The 18,185-nt window shown below is 48.9% G+C and overlaps 1 protein-coding gene across 4 annotated transcripts in view; it reads right to left on the bottom strand.

The window, feature by feature from the left end:
• Positions 1-343: 343 nt before the first annotated feature.
• Positions 344-18,185, bottom strand: part of RXRG (retinoid X receptor gamma) — a 48,007-nt gene continuing 30,165 nt past the window's right edge. For all 4 annotated transcript variants that reach the window (XM_032697252.1, XM_032697253.1, XM_032697254.1 and 1 more), the window contains 9 exons: positions 11,867-12,126; positions 8,568-8,712; positions 7,705-7,884; positions 4,549-4,709; positions 3,694-3,823; positions 2,830-2,962; positions 1,980-2,071; positions 1,540-1,645; positions 344-792 (listed from right to left, as the gene is read on the bottom strand). In XM_032697252.1, coding sequence (XP_032553143.1) covers positions 645-792; positions 1,540-1,645; positions 1,980-2,071; positions 2,830-2,962; positions 3,694-3,823; positions 4,549-4,709; positions 7,705-7,884; positions 8,568-8,712; positions 11,867-12,126 — 1,355 coding nt within the window. In that variant the 3' untranslated portion in view covers positions 344-644. The remainder of the gene's footprint in view (positions 793-1,539; positions 1,646-1,979; positions 2,072-2,829; positions 2,963-3,693; positions 3,824-4,548; positions 4,710-7,704; positions 7,885-8,567; positions 8,713-11,866; positions 12,127-18,185) is intronic.

Raw genomic sequence — 18,185 nt, 5'->3', positions numbered from 1 at the left:
CTTTTGTCAGGGGCTGGATGAGCTCAGAAAACAAACAAACAAACCAACAACAACAAAAAAAACCACATTAAAAAACTACTTTTAAAATTGCTTTAAAAATTCAAATAATTCATAGAGTTTCTTTTTAAGATGGTGGAATGAAACATTTTCATTAAAAGCAGCAAGTTTCTCCAGGTCTTTCCTTAGCAGGAGCAAGGAGAATCAACACCTGTCCTCTCTTGGCCAGAGGACTGTGCCCATCAGCACAAGGAGTTATATCCCCAGTGACATTCCTGCCCTGATTTGGTCCCTCAGCCCCATCCCAACTGGACCTCTGACTGCAGCAAAAGAGGGCACTGCTCTGCCAGCTCACATTGTTTTATTTGTTTTGTTGACTTTTATTGAGAATGAAAAAATAATTTAAAGCAATTATCTGTACAGGGGGACAAGGGAATGGTTAGCTGGGCAGAGGACCTGTGACCCACCCCTGGACAGGCCAGGGAGGGTTAGAGGGGGTGATTTACAGCTGTACAAAACCACAACAATCCCACTGAGGAGGACAGGAGGGTGAAGGACATCTCTGGAGCTCTCACAGGCTCAGAGGAGGGCAGGAGGTTGTGCAGGGACAGGGGGGGCCAGGGGCTGGCCAGAGAGGGGCCAGACCCTCAAGTGACTTGGAGGGGTGTCTCCAGCATCTCCATGAGAAAGGTGTCGATGGGGGTGTCCCCAATCAGCTTGAAGAAGAAGAGGTGCTCCAGGCACTTCAGTCCGATGGACCGCAGCGCCGGCAGACGCAGAAGGAGTTTGGCAAACCTGTAAGTGAACAGAGTCAGAGGCACGATGGAGGCACTGGCCACCCTCTCCCACCTATTTCCAGGCCTGAGCCAGCCAAAATTCTCCCCAAAAATGCTTTGAGGTGTTCTCAGTCTTAGATTCCCCTATGCTTTCAAGGTAAGCATTTGTTTCCATATGTGTGGAGGGAATATGCACCTTTCCAAAACAGAATAGCATTTTTAGAACTTAAAAAAAAAAAGGGAAAAAAAAAAAGAAAAAGAAGATACATCCAGATTCTCCCTCCAAGACTTGAACATCTCAACATCTTGCAAGACTTACATCTCCACGGTGCCATCTAAATCTGTCTTCAAATACTCCCAGACTCCGAGAGGGAGCACAGCCTCTCAGCAGTGCTGCTGCCAGTCATTGCCTCCCATTTGGAGGCGCAGCTGGAAGGGGGTGCAGCTGGCAGCCTGTTCCCTCTCCCCACGGCTCACAGCGCTCTGTGGTGACAGCGAGAGCCAAAAATCGCAGAGGATGCTGCGGCCGCATCGTTGCTGGCGGCGGTGGGGACAGACCCAGCTGCCGGCGCTTCGAGAGCTCGGCCAGCAGAGGGTAGGATTGGATTGGAAAGCAAGAAAATTCCATCTCGCCAGCACCCTGACGGCTCGGGATTAGGGCACTGTGGCTCAGGCAGAGCTAGCACAGACACCCTGTCTCAGCCTCCTCTTTCCAGGGTGGGTATGGTGCTGCCCTGCACTGCCTGCCTTGCCCGGGGGCACTCACCGCCCTGGCTGCTCGGGGTACTTCTGCTTCGTGTAGGCTTCCAGCGTGGCATAGACCTTCTCCCTCAGTGACTCCACTTCTGAGGGGCTGGACAAACCCTTGGCATCTGGGAGAAAGGGAGAAAATACAGGTGGGGAAGAAATCCCTGCAGAGAGGACCTTTCCACTGCCAGCAGAGTGACTGGGTGGATGGGTGGGAGAGGACTTGGGCTCTCTTTAATCATGGACCCAGGGACTGGGACAAATCCTGGTCTAGTGGAAGGTGTCCCTGCCTATGGAGCGGGTTGGAATGAGATGATCTTTAAGATCCCTTCCAACCCACACCATTCTAGGATTCTATGAAATCTGTCTGCAGGTCTGATGCTCACTGTCACAGCCCTCCTGCTTGTGACTTGCCATGGAGTGCACATCACCTGGTACTGGCCTGGGCCTCAGGCTTACCTGGGTTAAACAGGACAATGGCTCGCAGGCACCCCAGCTCCGACTTATCCATCTGCATGTCCTTCATTTTGGACACCAGCTCTGTCAAAACCCTGCATGTGGGGGACATGGGTGGGCACACGATCAGAGACGGGTACAGACAGCAAGGCTGGGGGCTGAACAGCATCTAGGACAGGCCCTGGGAATACCCCCCAATTCCTCTCTGCAGGAAGAGGCAGCTCTGAGGGACAGCCATGTCCCACTCTGCTGTTCTACATGAGCAGCAGCAGCATCCAGGGACCTGAGTGTCAAATTCACTCCTGTTCTCACTTTGCTCAGCATGTGGCCTCTGTGCTCTGTTTGGACTATGGAGAACAATTTGCACTCACTTGAGGAAAACCACATGGGTTTTCTCCACTTTTTACTGTGGAAAACATGGGCACTATCCCTACATATGCTAGTTGTGTAACAGTGGTAAGTTAGAGTCCTGTCAGACAGAGAACAGGCATGGTAGGGACAGTACACGTGCAGTTGTTACATGACCAAGTTGAGGTTTAAGGCTTTGCCAGCAAAAGCTCTTGGTGATCAATATTAGGTCTAGGTACAGCTACAGCAAACTCTTGAGAGAGGAGCATTCCTCCCCCTGCACACCCAACCAGAGATCTGCTTCTGCAGCTGCGAATCCCTTTCCAACGTGCCTTCACCCCATTCTTTTTTTCAGTCCATGAAGCATCCCCTCCTCATTCTAAGCTACTTCCGCCCCAAATCACCGCAGTTTGCTCTAGTTCTCTTCATGGATGTTTCCCTTTCAGAGGGGAGGACAGAGCCAGCCTGGCCACCACTGGTAGGGGATGACAAACAGGCCACATACCTGTCAAAGATGGAGCCCACCCCAGCGCTGTGGGCACTGCTGCGGTGCACGTGCAAGCCTGTGGCCAGGAGGATGCCGTCCTGCACCGACACGGAGCGGTGGGAGAAAGACGCAATGAGCAGCTCATTCCAGCCTGCAAGAGGAGGTGTGCAGGACACATGAGGCAGTTCAGCCAAATAATCATGCTCCATGTGGAGCAGGAGAGCTGGTTTCTCCCTGCTACCTTCAGATTCGCCTCACAGAGGGATGGAACCCCAGGTACCAATTGCACCCTTGCCAACACTGCAAGGGGTGGCAAACCCCTTGGAAGCATTTGGACAATGTTCTCAGGCACATGGTGGGATGTGGTCCTGTGTAGGGCAAGGAATAGGACTTCAATGATCCTTGTGGATCTCTTCCCACTCAGGATTTTCTAGGATTCTATGATCCGTACCAGCAGCAAGAAGATTCAGAAATAGGCTCAAAGGGAGGAAAAAAAAAACCAAAACAGAAAAGATCTTGGGTTTTCCTCCTAAAAACCTATTCCTAGCATCAGCAACCCCTTTACATCATTTGGCACATTACACACTAACGTGCCTCACTCATAGTAAGTTCTGCAGTTAAAAGAACTGCATCAACTAGACACATTTTTTTGCTCTCCCCCAGTGCTCCATGTCTGCATGAGAGAGGAACAAGCAACAGCTTCCACTGCCCCATCCACAACCTCTGCCAACCGCTCACTGTGGCTGAGGATGGGTTGCTTGCCCTGTGACACAGCAGCAATGGATCAGCTCAGGATTTCACATTTGCCACCCAGCCTGGCTGGATGGCACAGAGGCCAGAGAAGGGACAGGGGTACCCACCATAGGCAGGTGGAGACACTACCTGCCCGGAGGAGAATGACTTGGTCTTCCAGCGTCAGGTCAGAGAAGTGGGGGATTCGCTTGGCCCACTCGACGAGTGTGAAGAGCTGCTTGTCAGCTGCATGGCATATGTTTGTGACAGGGTCATTTGTCTAATTAAGAGCAACATCAAAAGGAAAAGAACAGAGGAAAAGAGGAGAATTTGTCAATGAAAAATCTCTGCTAACCACTATCTGCACTGCACAGTGTATCAGATTGAGTTAACGATACTCAAAGCCACAAGTAGAAGGATCAAACTGCCAATAATCTCAGCTGTGTGCTGTTGGGAGGAGGAGATATTTGTTACTACTATCCCCTCTACAGCCAGCCAAATCAGCTGGTTACCAGACTCTTCTGTTTGCTTGCTGCTCTTTGCAAAGCAAGTCCTGCATGGCAGGCTGCAGTCCTGCTCCCCAGGGCATATCTAAAAGCCATCAAGCAGCCTCTGAACAGGCATGAGCAGCAGCTTTATTGAAACCAGTAAAACCACAGCAGTAAACCTGCTGTGTCCAGCTCCATTCCATTCTTGGGCAAACAGTGTCCAGGGGCATGCAACTGTGGAAGCCAGCACAGGGCTCAGACCCGCCAACATCCAGCCATTGCCCTATCTACTCATCGAAATTAAAGGAAACTGGGAAAAAATGTTTGGAAAATAAAGTATAGGCTGTTTTCTAGTTGTCATTCAGAGCAGCTTCAAAAGAAAAATTGTTGGTGATTTTTAGGCGGTGTGAAGCAAAAACCCCTTGCAAAATGCTGGCTGTTCACATGGTGTTTTCCTGTTCAAATCACACCTCAAAGTCTCTCAACTCAAGCTGCAAGTTATGTTATTGCCCCTTACCGAGCTCTCTGTGGTCATGTCACCGTATGCCTCTGTCTTGGGTTCCACTGCCAGCTCAGCTTCCAGGATCCTCTCCACAGGCATGTCCTCGCTGCCATTGCTCGTGGACTCGGCCTCATTCTCACTCCGCTCCCTGCTCCTCTGCCTCTCCTCCTGCACAGCTGTGGGACAGAAACATGGCTCTACATCCACAGCAACACTTACCTGCTCACAGTGGGTCCCCCTTTCCTCTGGAAGAAGAGACGAGAAAACCCCACAGGAGGGGAAGAACAGAAAATAAATGGATATTGCAGATGTACAACCATTAAAATGGCTGTTCCTGCACCAATAACTTTGAGGCTGCCTCCAGATTTGACAAAGGTCAAATCACAAAGGTTGTGATTTCCAAGGTATGAAGCTCCAGAATAGAGAGGAGTTGATACCTCCAGGTGGCAGCCTGGACTCAGCTGTCGCTGGATGCTGGAGGAGGCAGGAGGGACCCAGCACTTACACACAGGTTTGCTGTGCTCCCAGTGTGCTTCAAACAGTCCCACAGCAGTCAGAGCATCCAGCAGCAGGGCTAGACAGTCCCTCACCCCCAGCTAGATCCACACACACTGTTTCATTCCTGAGTGAAATCCTACACAGCCTGGTCCAGCCCTGTTGTCACCTTTCCATCTAACAGCTCTCCTGCTAATGCTCCCCACTAGAAAGTTCCTAAGCACCTCAGTGCCCCAACACCTTCTCTCCTCCCATCTCCATACATTTCCCAAAATATCTGCTGACTGAAGGCACAGAATCATGAAATTGTCTCCAGATCTCAGCTATTAACTCCCAGGGCTGTTGTGTGTGTGTGTGTAAGACAGATCACTACAGGATGTGTATGTTTTATGCCAAGTCTTGTGTGCAATAGAAGTCTTGGATGTACATTTTCATTGGAGAAATCTCAAAGGGAAATAAGAAAATCCTGCTTAAAAAAAGAAGTGACCAGCAGGAATCATATTGGTTTAGCTCATTGCTGGGGAGAAATGTCCCAAAACTGGTCCTGCTATCATCACTCCCCTGTGTGAGTAGGAGCCCAGAGTGCCTTGCATCAGCCTTGCCTTATCCTGGCTTATCCTAGGGTACTTTAAGGGAAGGGCCAAACCATGGGAGGTTCCTCAGCACTCATGACAGCTTTTCAATGCTCAGCACTTTCCTGTGTGTGTTCCAGCTGGGAGAATGCTTCCCAGCACTGCCCAGCTGCTGGGGTACTGCCAGCACCCAAGGAGATGGATCAGTGGGACATCCAGTTTGGTGCTTGTGAGGGAGGGCAACACAGGACACATGTATGTGCCAGCCAGCTGGGGGAAGCATTTGTCCTCTTTAGGGTAATGGATATGAAGAAGCTGTGGAAGTGCTTCTAAAGTCACCAAATATTAGTGGAAGAAAGAACATGACAAGGAAATACCAGTCCCATCACTCAGCCTCTGAACTCAAGCTGCAGTCTGTCCCCAGTTTCTGCAGCTCCCAAAAGGCCCCTGTGATTGCTGCAGCCAAACTCCTGTGGGATCCATCAAGATCCTGGGGTTGAAATTTTCACTCTCTGCAAAGGGAAGTTGCGTTGACATCCTGGTTCTCTGAACTATTTTGCACTCAGCTGGAAGGGAGAGCTATGCCTGGGATTAGGTTTTTGATTCCAGCTTGGCATTTCACAGTCCCCCACTGCCCTAAGTGCTTGAGGCAGCACAGCTTTGATGATGCTACAGGGAATAAGATGAGGCTCAGCTCATGTCCAGTGTTACAGATACTTCCCCAGGCTCTGCCCTGCATAGTCTAAGCTCCTGCACAAGGAGCAGCTTGCATGTTCCACAGGGGGACATGTGGCCTCCAAAATGACAGCTACACTGCCTGTTAACACTCAACCCTGGAGGCAGCACAGTTATTTTATCTTGGCAAAAATGAGCTTAAGTGCTGTGCAAGTTTTCACTACCTAACCTGTCATCTGTTGGTATAATTTGGGAGACAATCCAGCCCAGCAGTCCCTGCTCCACCCAGGAGGCAGAGCTAGCTGCAGGGGACAGAGGTGGACAGATAAACAGCCATGCAGTTGGGGTTGCCTTTCCCTGCAGCAGAGACTCACTTGGTGGCTTTTACAAAGACCTTCATACTCTCCAGAGCTGGGTGGGAGAGAGGCAGGGCTTACAGGACCCCCACAGACACATGTCACCCTCAGCAGCTCTTGGAGGCTTCCTTCAAGTCAGTACAAAGACCAGTTGCCTCTGGTCAGATCCTTGCTCCAAACTAAACCTTTTAGGTAATTTGGGCCAGAAACAGTTTCTTTGGGGGTTGCAGTGAGTGTGTAGAATATGGAAGAGGCTCCATGAATTGCTTTCCATACAGCTCTCTCCTGCAGTACAAAAACACTGCACAATGTGAGCTGTTCCAGAGCTCATCTCCAAAGGTGAGGTTGAGTGGAAATGACAGAGAACTATAAAATAAGAGATAGAAATAAATCATTCACCCTTATCTTCTAGTACAAGAATTAGGTGGTGACATATGAAGTCAGCAAATCAAAAACAAAATAGAGGTCTGCTCTTCACACAGTAGGCTGTGTGAAGACAAGTAGGCTGCAGGACCCCTCAATGCCAGGTGCTGTCCACAGCAAAGGCTTAGAGGGGCCAAGGCAGCCAGCTCATTAAAGTCACTAACTAAAAGAAAACTTGGGTCAATATCAGTTAATAGGTTCAATAGTCACCAGTACGTGTGTTTAGGTAGGAAGAAAAATACAGTGTAACAGCTTTCCCATCAGTCTCTTCCCTTATTAGCCCCTCTTTCCTTATGAGGAAAAATTTCTTCACAGAAACGGGTTGTCAAACACTGGAACAGACTGCTCAGGGAAGTGGCTGAGCCACCACCTCTGGAGGTACTTAAAAGATGTTTAAATGTGCCAGTTTAGTGGTGGACACTGCAGTGTTGGGTTAATGGTTAGACTTGATCTTAAAAATCTTTTCCAGCCGGAACAACTCTATGATTCTTATTTCCTTTATGTAACAAGGTCAATAATACCCTAAAGCTGTCAATGTGGGTTTTTGGAATGCACCGGCCTTGGAGGGCCACCAAGAGCCAGATTTACCCTAATGAATGCAAGGAAAATTTCTACAAGCCCACCCATTCCTTGCACCAGCCCCCTCATACCTTCCCTCTTCATCCCCATGGCGAGGCACTTCTGATAGCGGCAGTACTGGCAGCGGTTGCGTTGGCGCTTGTCTATGAGACAGTCCTTGTTGTCCCGGCAAGTGTAGATCAGGTCCTTACGGATTGTCCTCTTGAAGAAGCCTTTGCAGCCCTCACAGCTGTACACCCCATAGTGCTTCCCTGGGGAAGGAAGGAGAGGCCATCAATGGGCAAGCAGGTATTTGCCTTTCCTTCCACGGTGGAGGAGCTCGAACCAACCCCAAAAGTGAAAAACACTGACTGCAGGGCATCACCTTAACAGGCCTGAGTTGGCTTCAGTGGCTCCCAGCCGGAATAACAACCAGCAGCAGTCAAACTATAGGACCACTGCTTTCCTGTTGTAAGGAGGGACTGCATCCCAGTGGAATGATGTGGAGCATCTTTGCTGCAGTGCAAGTGCAGAACAGCCATAGATAGCAAATGGGGCCCACTGGTATGGAGGGGTCTGCAATGCACACCAGGCTGCAGGTCACTGGGGTAGGAGAGAAAGCCCAGACACAGCCAAAAGCCAGCTAACACAAAGCACAGGTAAATGAGAACACAGAGATTTGATATATTTACCTTTGATAAACAGGGGCAAAATGTAAAATGAGATTATACAGATAAGGGAGAAGAGCATGGCTTTTAGGTTTGCTCTCTTTTGGGCAACTATTCTGCAATACAGACAGCCTGGCCTTGGGTAAGCCAGACCCAGCTACAAATCCTGCAATGCCAGTTTGGCCCCAGAGAGCCTCCTCACTGTTCACTCCTGCACAAGCCTTACTTCAGAGCATCAGGGGAGTTCTCACTGCACAAAGCCTTCTCCAAGAAAGAACAACTCCTACCTGAGGATCTGTCCCCACAGATGGCACAGATGTGTTTGGCTAAGGATCCGGGACTTGTAGATGGATAATTCATGTTCCCAATCCCTGGGAGACCCGGCAAGGGCTTGACATCCTCTGAGTTGCTGACATTGTTCAGGACATTGAGCTGCAGAAGCAGAAGGCACAAGACAGGTTAGAGGGTCGAGACGCATATCTCAAAGAAGCCATCCCCAAATGGAGCTGACCCCTCCCTTGCTGCTCCTACTGAGCTTGTCCCACAAGCTTATCCCCAGCAACTCCATGGGGCTGCCATGAGTAGACAGACATCCTCTGGTGAATCCAGATGGAGGGGTTTGAGCAGTTGCCTGGTAGCAGATATTGCCTCTCACCGTGGCCTGATGCTGTAACCAAAGCCAGGACTAAGCAGAGCTGGAAAAGGGCAGACAGCAGCCTCAGCTGCTCAGTTACAGCCTCCAAGCAACAAAGCTAGTGGGATCCTCCTGCCTGTTGCCTTAGAGGATGCTGATCACTGGCTGTTTGCAGATTTGAGCAGTAACAGCTTAGTAAGGAAGAGCTTTGCAGCCAGGCAGTTTGTTGCCATTAATCTTGCACTGATGCACAGCTAGGGAAAATGTAATGGTGTTCAAAAAAAAAGTAAAAAATTTAAGTTGGTTAGCTCCCCTGCCTCGTGATACACAAATCTGCATATACACATGAAAACATGGCTTTTTGGTCACTCCTTGGGACTTGGGTTCCCAAATGCTACCACAGGTTGCCAAACGAAGCAGATTTGGGGTTGCCAGATTAAAAAAGAAAAAAAAAAGAAAAAAGAAAAAAGAAAAGGGGATTGGGCTGAGCATCTAAAAATCAGCAGCAGTGAGATGCAGGCAAAGGACCCAGAGCCCCCAGGCGAGATCCCCAGGAGCTGCTCGTGGCTGCGAAGTTAAAGGTTACAAACCGACCTCGATTAGAGACCAAAGCCTGATGTTGCCCAGGGCTTTGTTTTATTGCTGTTTGCTTTGGAGCCACTGTCGGCAGGGCAGGGAGGATTAAGGGCCATTGAACACGTCTTGTCAAAAGCTGTCTGGGCAGAGCAATGTCTCTCCGAACCCATTATCAAATCATCTTTCCTATTGTCAAGTGTTGAGGGCTGGGGGTGGTTGTTTCATCATTGAGTTTGTTTCTAACACTCATCCCAATTTATCAGCTAAAATTCTTCTTCCCATAAAGAGGGCAGAAGCAGGGAGAGAAACAAGGCTTTGGATGAAGACCCAGCTACTGCCTTCATTACAGTCTCCATAATATCTAAGCCACTAGATTTCATGCATATTGCTGCAAGTTCTCCATTTCCTTCAAGAAATTGCCCATTTCCCACGAAAAAACATAATAAATTCCACAAGAAATTTCAGTAAAGAACAAGAAGGGTTCATACCATTGGGATTCTTTTATCATTAGAAAAATAAAAAGGTGAAGCCTGCTTTCATTTTCCCTCACCACTGTCCCTTCATTCTCAAAGCTTCAAAGATCTAATAACATGAAAAATACAAATTAATCAGGAAAAATTAGGATCCAGGTTGTTTTGTTTCACTGGAAAATAAAAGTGCATTGGGAAAAATTGCCCAGAGGAATAGAGGTTCACTCTCCCCAGCAGAGACTCCAACCAGACACTGACAGCTGTAAATCCTTACACTTCAAAATCTGGTCCAATGAAGAGAAATAAACCCCTTTCCTCCCCACAGGTGTCCAGCCACCTTTTTTTACCCTGTAAACATCATTTTGGCAAGATGCTGAGCCAGGAGGAACTTTTTATGGTTTAAAATGTTGCTCAGAGCTCGGGTACCATCTTTTCTTTCTCTCTGTGTGCACTTTGAGATAATAAAAGGGAGAGAGGATGTATAGGAGGGGGACACACAGGGCAGTTTTAGCCATCAGTGTCCTCAGAGCTTGACTCCTGCAGGTTAAGTGCAATCATGTATGATATCTGGGACAACTGCTTGAACCCAAATCCATTAGCTGCCTCCCTGCTGAATCCCCAGGGCCCAGCTGTCTCCTTGCATTAGAGGCAACACAAATGAAACCCTCTCCTCGGATCTGGGAACCTGGCGTAGTGCCCAGACTGGGGAAACCACTTCCCAGAGCATCTCCAACCCCAAAGGAAAGGCTTCCAAGCAGCCAATACTGCCACCATTTCCACAAGCACAAAGTGCCTGCCCTGGATGCTGTGGGCACAAATATTGTCAGGTCAATGGGTGGTGCCAGGTGAAGAAGGATGCCCAGCATGCCCACTGCAGATATACCAGACCCACACAGGAGTTGAGGATGCTGGGGAAAGGTAAGTCAAACATGCCAAATTGTGCTTATAATCCCTCAGAGCTCTTCAGGTCCTCCCCACACCATCCTCTCCCAGCCTTCCAGGCACTAGGAAGAGCTTCAGACAGACTGAGGCACAGCAGCAAATATGGGGCAGAGAGGGCTCGGGGACATCACCTTGCTGCTTCTTCAGCAGGAGCCATGAGGCTCTTGAGCACTTCCTACCTTCAGATCCCACCAATAAAACACAAAGGCAGATAAGAGGCAGAATTTTCACTCAGATCTGGAGTGAACAGAACATTTCAGCACTCCATTAAAATTCCACACTGCTACCCTGATCCCAGCCAGGCTGGAAGTAGTGCCAGGCTCTTGGAGAAGCACATCTCTGCCCCATAGAGCCACCCTGTGAGGCTCCCAGCCCATCCATGGCTCTGGGGAGGCACCAGCCCTAACATCTGGAGGGGAAACCTCAGCACCCACCCTCAGCACAGGCAGCAAGGGTGGGAGTGCTTCATTTTCCTTCAGGCCGAGTTTATATGCAACACAGAGTAGGTGGCTGGCATTTAGCATTAACATTTGTCTCTTTCTAAAAAATTTGTCTCCTTTCCAAATAATGAAATGAAGCAGATATCCTTTTGCAGGAAGAAGAAGAATGCTTCACATGCTGCAGCCCTTGGCTATCCTATTTCCACGTACAGTAATGACACACCCTGCAATAGATGCAGTGGAGGGGAGCTGGACTGCACCCACGGTGAGGACAGACCTGAAAGTTAGCTTTCTCTCCTTATTGTGTGGTGTATTTTGACATAGATACAGGTGTCTTCTCTGTCTCTGTGCTGGGGGATTTATGCAGAAAGATTCACATGCTGGAAATTGTTCTTTCCAGCTGATCTCCCCGAGTGGCCAAAACACACCAGACTCCCCACCAGCCAACCCACTCTCTCAGGTTTTGGAACTTTACCCGGTCTGAACACTGAGCTGCAGGGAAGCAGGTGTGCACATCCGCCTACCTGCGGGCTGGCGTGTGTCACAAAGTTCATGCCCGGGGCTGAGGACAGAGCGACGGGGTGTGAGCCGATGGAGGACGCGATGACTCTGTAGGGGGAGCCCAGCGCATTCACCGGGGACCCGATGGCGTTCATGGGCGACGGCAGCGCCCGGGCGGCGTTCGCAGGGGCCTCGAGGTAGTTGTGGTGCCCGTCCACTGAACTTCCCGTGGAAAGGCTCGATGACAGGCTCACAGATGTGGTGCTGGCATGCACAGGGGAATCTACAGGGAGAAGCAGAAAGATTAAATACACTACGAGTGTGGCTGACCAGACAGCAATCAGCTGCCCAGCTGTGGTTGTGTCGGCTTAGATGCTGGCCAAGGCTCAAAGCCATGCAAACATGCTTTATGCTATAAAGGGAAAAGAACAAAATGTTGGTTACAGCCCAGGAAATAGAGTTACATACAGCAACAAAATGTAATTTGCAGGCAATGCTTAACAGCCAAATATTCCTTCACTCCTTTGGTGCCTCAGCAGACTTGGAAGAAGGCACCGCCTGCCTGCGTCAGGCTGGGTTTCTCTGAACTATTCTCTGGGGTCCCATTTCTTTTGTCCAAGCCAGCTCTAGAGACAGCACACATCTGAAACCATGAAATCCCCACCGACCAGGCTGGAAACTTCAGATGCTCCCCATGTCTTGTGAAGCACCTTTGCTCCCTGCCATGGCTCTGGCATCGCACTCAGCAGGCCCTTCCCATGGCTCAGCTCTTCCCCTTCCCACACACTTACATCACCACTGTGCTATTCCAAACGTTCCTCCCGCTCCCAAAGCTGGTTGTCAGCATCTCCAATCGGAGCTGGAGCAACACAGGACAGAAACTGCCCATGACGCAGCAGAGATGCAGATTACAGGACAAGGCACCCACAAAATATTTTGTCTATTATCTTTCCTCACTTATACAAGACAGAGCAGAGGCTGTGGCCACACAGACATGGGTGGGCAAACAGTCTCACAGCCACAAGGAGAGAGGGTTTCCTCCTTCCACACTAAAGACTTGCAGTTCACATCACCAAGCTGAGCCTCACATGAGGTTCATGAGATCAGTGTGCCCTTGAGTCCCTCTGAGGAAGAGGTGGCATAGAAAAGCAATATAACCTTGGTCATTGCCACTTCTCTCTGAGGCCAAACACTTCACCCAAGGCCTAAATACTGTCTTCTATAAGGTCAGTCTCAAATATTCAGAGGATATCTGGGCATCAAATGCCCACCAGCCCTGATGTGTTATGTATGTAGCTGCATTTTAAGGATTTACATGACCTTTTCTCCCTCCCCTAGAATTTACCAACCCCACTTAGCATTAGCTGTCATTAACATTTCCATGAACCATTATTTCTCTGATGGTTTTTCAACACAGGAGATCATTCCCTGGAGTAGCAAGGCAAAGATGTTGTGTGGGAAGGTCACACAGTTGGTTTTCCATGGCTGGCACAGAGGATGTTTGCTCCCATTGCATTTGCAAGTAAGGCAGCACTTTGGTGTTTTGTTTGTTTGTGTTTTTTCCTCCTTTTAACATTATTGCAAAGTTATTTACGTGACAGTGTTTGTTATTCTACCTGAAGTAACAATCAAATCTGATTCAAAGGGAAGATGCACAATAAAGACGGGAAAAGGTCAGCTTGCTGAATAACATTAAAGACATTTGTCAGAGTCAAAGAGGACTCGATCCACCGTTATCAACCCACTTCAGACTTAATTCTGCAGAGGGAGGGGGAGAAAAGGTCTTTGTCAATTCTTGCTTTGGCTTTTTGGATCAATTCTCCCAGTGGGAAAGCGATGTGCAGCAAGAGGAAGTCGGCTTAATGACAAAAGCAGAAGCCTTGGAGGCAGCAAGGCGGTCTGGAGGCAGGGCCAGGGCTCCTGCCTGCTGCCACAGAGTCACCCCACATCCCCCTGCCACCATCATGGAGACACATGGCCTGTTTTCTGTTGGTAGACAGCAAAATCCCTACCTTGGAATGGCTTCCAAGCACAAAAGCCTTTCAGTCCAGAGACAGCTGCCAGGGTGCCTTTAGGAGTGGACAGAAGATGTGCTGTTTGCCTGCCCCCCCCCCTTACCTAAACAAGCACTCAGCTCACAGAGGCACCTCAGAGGTTTCCTGGGGCTTAAAAGGACCCTCCTGACTTGTGCCATTATCAGCTTCAGAGAAAAGTGAATGCATTTTTCATCACCTGTGAGTAGTCTGGTACCATAACACGCAGTCCTCCCCAGCATCTGTAGCACAGGCTTAGAAAGAATTTGGTTTTATGTCTCTTTAAACAACTAGATAAACAACATCGACTTTGAGGATTCTCCAGCTTGGAAAATAAGTCATTGAAGGGGAGACTGGGCAGAAATCTATCACACCAGGACAGCTAAGGAGAAGAATGATTCTTCATCCTTTGCCATTAACACAGAAAAGGGCATATTTTGAAAGTATTATGCAGAAGATTTAAACCAATAAGAAAAGACTCCCAGGAGAATTATTCAACTATTTGCATTTATGCCAGACTTTACAGAAATGCTGTCACTCCTAAGTTTCTCCATTAGAACAGCTTCAAGTCTCATAAGGACCAAGAGCAAGGCTTTCATCTAAGGACACTGCTGGCCACGGCAAGCCCAATTGTGTGCTTGTGCCAGTGCCAAGGGGCAACTGTTCCAGGGCTGTGTCCAGGGGAATCCCCTAGTCCCCAAGACAGGATCAAAGGTCAAATTCAGGAAGCCTAGAGGGCTTGCCTACCTCACCCCAGCAATGAGACACCAAAGAGGAAGCACGAATGCATGAAGGAGTGTGAAGATGGTGAAGACGGACAGACAAATGAAAATATGAAAATATCTACTGGAGAGCACAGAGGTTCTGCCAGGGCCTGATGACACAAACCAGAGTTAACATGTTTGGTTCCAGAGGGCCTCACCTCACTGTCCTGACAAGGCTCTGACAAACCCATTGGTCAAAGCCATCAGTGTTAACTTTCCACTTACCAACGAACAACTTCATCCTTCTGTTATAAATTGTAATACAAACCCCAGTTAGAAAAGCAGAACAACAACAAAAACAAAAAAAGCCCACAAACAACAAAAAACTTTCGCTTCTGGTCCCTTCCTGGGATAAGTTTGCCGAGTCAGTCCCCAGGGAAGCAAAAAATGCATTCTCCTGCACCTGGGGAAAACTGTCCTCTCAGCTTCTCATTTTCAGGCTGGAATGCTCCAAGAGGGATATAAGAAGTGACTGTTACCAGGCTATCAGCTTGTGAAAGGAACAATTTGCATGGCTGAAAGGAGGTGTGCAGGAAGAGCCATCCCAAAGCATCCTTGACACTGGGATTACTTTATTCCTTGAGCTGAGTACCAAACTTGTTTCAGTTCAAAGAAGCCAGGGAGGCTTGGACAATGCAGACAGCTGGGACTGCAAGTCTGATTCATTTTGAAAGAAAATAGTTCAACGAAACGATCTGCAGGAAAATATGATGGTCTGTGTCCCACATCTCCCAACAAAAAGCACCCAGAAAGGTCTTGGGTTCACCGGGATGGAATGGCTTTTCTCAAGGTATTTTCTCCCATCACTTGGGAGACAGACAGACAGCAGTAGAGCCAGGCCAGAGAGGAGCTGCCAGAGGGAAGCAGAGGGACAGAGCAGGGTGGACTGAGGAGACAGGACTCAGTCCTGCACACCAGCTCCGGCCGGCTCTGCCTCTCCAGCAGCGTTCGGCACAGGTGACATTTACACAGGCCGGAGCGGCCGCAGCCCGTCCGTCAGGTAATGCGAGGTGACAAGCGGTGCCGGGCAGTCACGAGCTGCGGCGGGGCCCCGCGGAGCACAGGGCAGCCAGCCCTGTGTCAGGGGGCCAGGGCTCCGTGGCTGCACAGCCCCTGCCCACGGGCACCAAATGCGGCTCCCAGACCAGGCAGGGCCCCCATGCCAGCTGGGCAAGGCCAGCTGAGACCCTGCGCCAAGCATCAGGGATTGCTGCTGCTGCTTTTTACCGCCTACTCCAGATTCAAGATCAGCTTTTTTCTGGTCCACAAGTGGGGCTGTTTGTGTCTTTCTCCCCTGTTTTCCTCCTCCATATTAATGCTTGGACAGGTAGTTGAAGAGAGGTTCAGGGAAGCTCGATACTGTGTTTATTTCTCTCCTGGAGGAGCAGGAGAAGAGAGGACAGGAGGATTGTGTGGATTCTCCATTGTGTCCGCTGCAAACATGCAGAGTGTCCAGAGAACCTGGTGCCTCAATCAACTGTCTGCAAGCTCTCTTGTACAGAAACACACACACACACACTCCAGCCTTCTCCTTGGAGGAAGTAAAGCCTGAAAAGAAGGAACTTGCTTCTGGGTGCTTCACTGTTTCAAACTGCCTCTGTAAATTATCGCATCGTTTGTGGCAGAGAGCAGCTGGAAGTGTGCACACACAGACACAACATCCATCCTGTTGCTTCAGTATCCAGAATAAGGATCATATCCAATGTCAGCATAGACAACTCCGCTGACATTAGAAAATATAATGAAGAAAGACCCCAAGAAGCAGTCAGTTCTCTGCATTTTGAAAACAGTGCCCTTAAGGACATAAGCAGCAGCGTTACACTCACCCACCAGCTGCTGAAGAGGAGCAAGGACACAAAGATTTGACACTGCACTTCCAGCTGTGTTTCACATAGACCTTAGCAAACTCCTAGTCCAGACATAGTAAACGTGCATGAATAGCCTCATAAACACCATCTACATCACGGACGAGGTGTAGGTGTCTGACAGATGCACCTGCAGAGCACAAAACTCCAGGTCCACCACATCAGTGCTAAACAGCCAGATCTGGGCTAACACAGCTAAACTGAACCAATGTTTAATAGCTTGATAAAGCCACCTTGGATACTTCTGTGCAGCAAGCACTTCACATGTAAAGCTGGGGCAGGCATGGAAGCAGAGACTCCTCTTCTGCAAGAGTGCACAAGTCACCCCAAATACCTTGGCAAAGGAAGTAGGAAGAGAAGCACCCAGGATTCAACCAATAAAGCTGTCTTGACTTTCAAACAAATAATGGCAGGAAACCCCAGTCTCAGCAACTACATGGAATGTGGAATGACAATGCAGAGACCAGAAACACCCAAGCACTAAATGCACTGTCTATTTAACCAACACAGGTAGTAAGTTTGTTCTGGTTAATGCCCCTTCAGCTCTTCAGCAAATCCTTGACAGAAGAAATACCATGTTAAACACTGGAGTCTTTCTTCAACTAAGGCCCAAAGCAATCCTTGGAGCTCCCTGGTAAGCCTAGAGATGTTGATGATATTTCAACATTCAGAGCTTTGTTTTTCATATCAGAGAGAATCAAAAGCTGGCAGTCTTCAAATAATGAAAAACACAGTTATGCTCCTGAGGCCTCAGATACACACAGAAAAGGTTCATTTCACTGGCACAAATATTTAAAGGTGTGAGTTGCCCTGCCTGACACATGACTTTGCAGATGCTTCATCCTCTGCAGATCAGAAAGCACCAAGAAGTGGGAAGAGATATGCACAGAAGGGCTGATTTCAGTAGAGGAACACGGGTGTGAGTGGGAGGTACAGCCTGGCAGGTATCTTGTCCTTGGGCATGACCTTCAAGGAGAAATACCTGTGAGAAACACTCCTGAAATGATGTAGTTATGTAGCAGGGTACCCACGTTAACTGGAATCAAGTGAAGTGTTACTGCTATGACTGCAGAAGTAGATTTTGTTTAATACACAGAAGATAAACTGAAAAACTATTCCCTTTCTGGTAACATTTTTAACTGTCCAAGCAGATTCCCACAGAGAGCACAGAGTACCATGCTAATATCCTACAGAAAGGTTAGTGGTGTTACCTTGCTTTTAAGGTCCAGTAACCTCTGCACTTCCATCTTCCCGCTCCACTCTAAATCAATAAATAATGCAACCTATTCCAACATCAAGGAGCAAAACTTTCTGGAGGTGTGCTGGCATGTATGTGAGCAAGGGCTTCTCCAACAGGGACCTGCACAGGGCAGCAGAAAGTTTCCTTCAGCTCTCTGGGTAGTGGGGAGAGATGCTCCCGCTCCTCTTTGGTAATGCTCCTGTGCTTCCCTGGCAAACACGGACGATCCAAAACCCAGCCACAAGCAGCCCTGTGTCTTGTCCAAATGTCCTTGGACATATTAAGCTATTGACCCACTGTCCAATTTCAGTCAAATCAGGCCAAGACCTCAAAATAGCATCTGCTGCTGAGCCTGCACCAGGGCAAAGACTCCTTCAGCAACTGCACATCAGGTAATTAAAAAAGAACTGCAAGCCAGATTTACTCACCCTAACAAGGTA

Source organism: Chiroxiphia lanceolata, chromosome 9 (assembly GCF_009829145.1).
Source record: "Chiroxiphia lanceolata isolate bChiLan1 chromosome 9, bChiLan1.pri, whole genome shotgun sequence".
NCBI lineage: Eukaryota > Metazoa > Chordata > Aves > Passeriformes > Pipridae > Chiroxiphia > Chiroxiphia lanceolata.
Note: the sequence above shows the minus strand (reverse complement) of the source record. Positions and strands in the feature narration are given on the sequence as shown.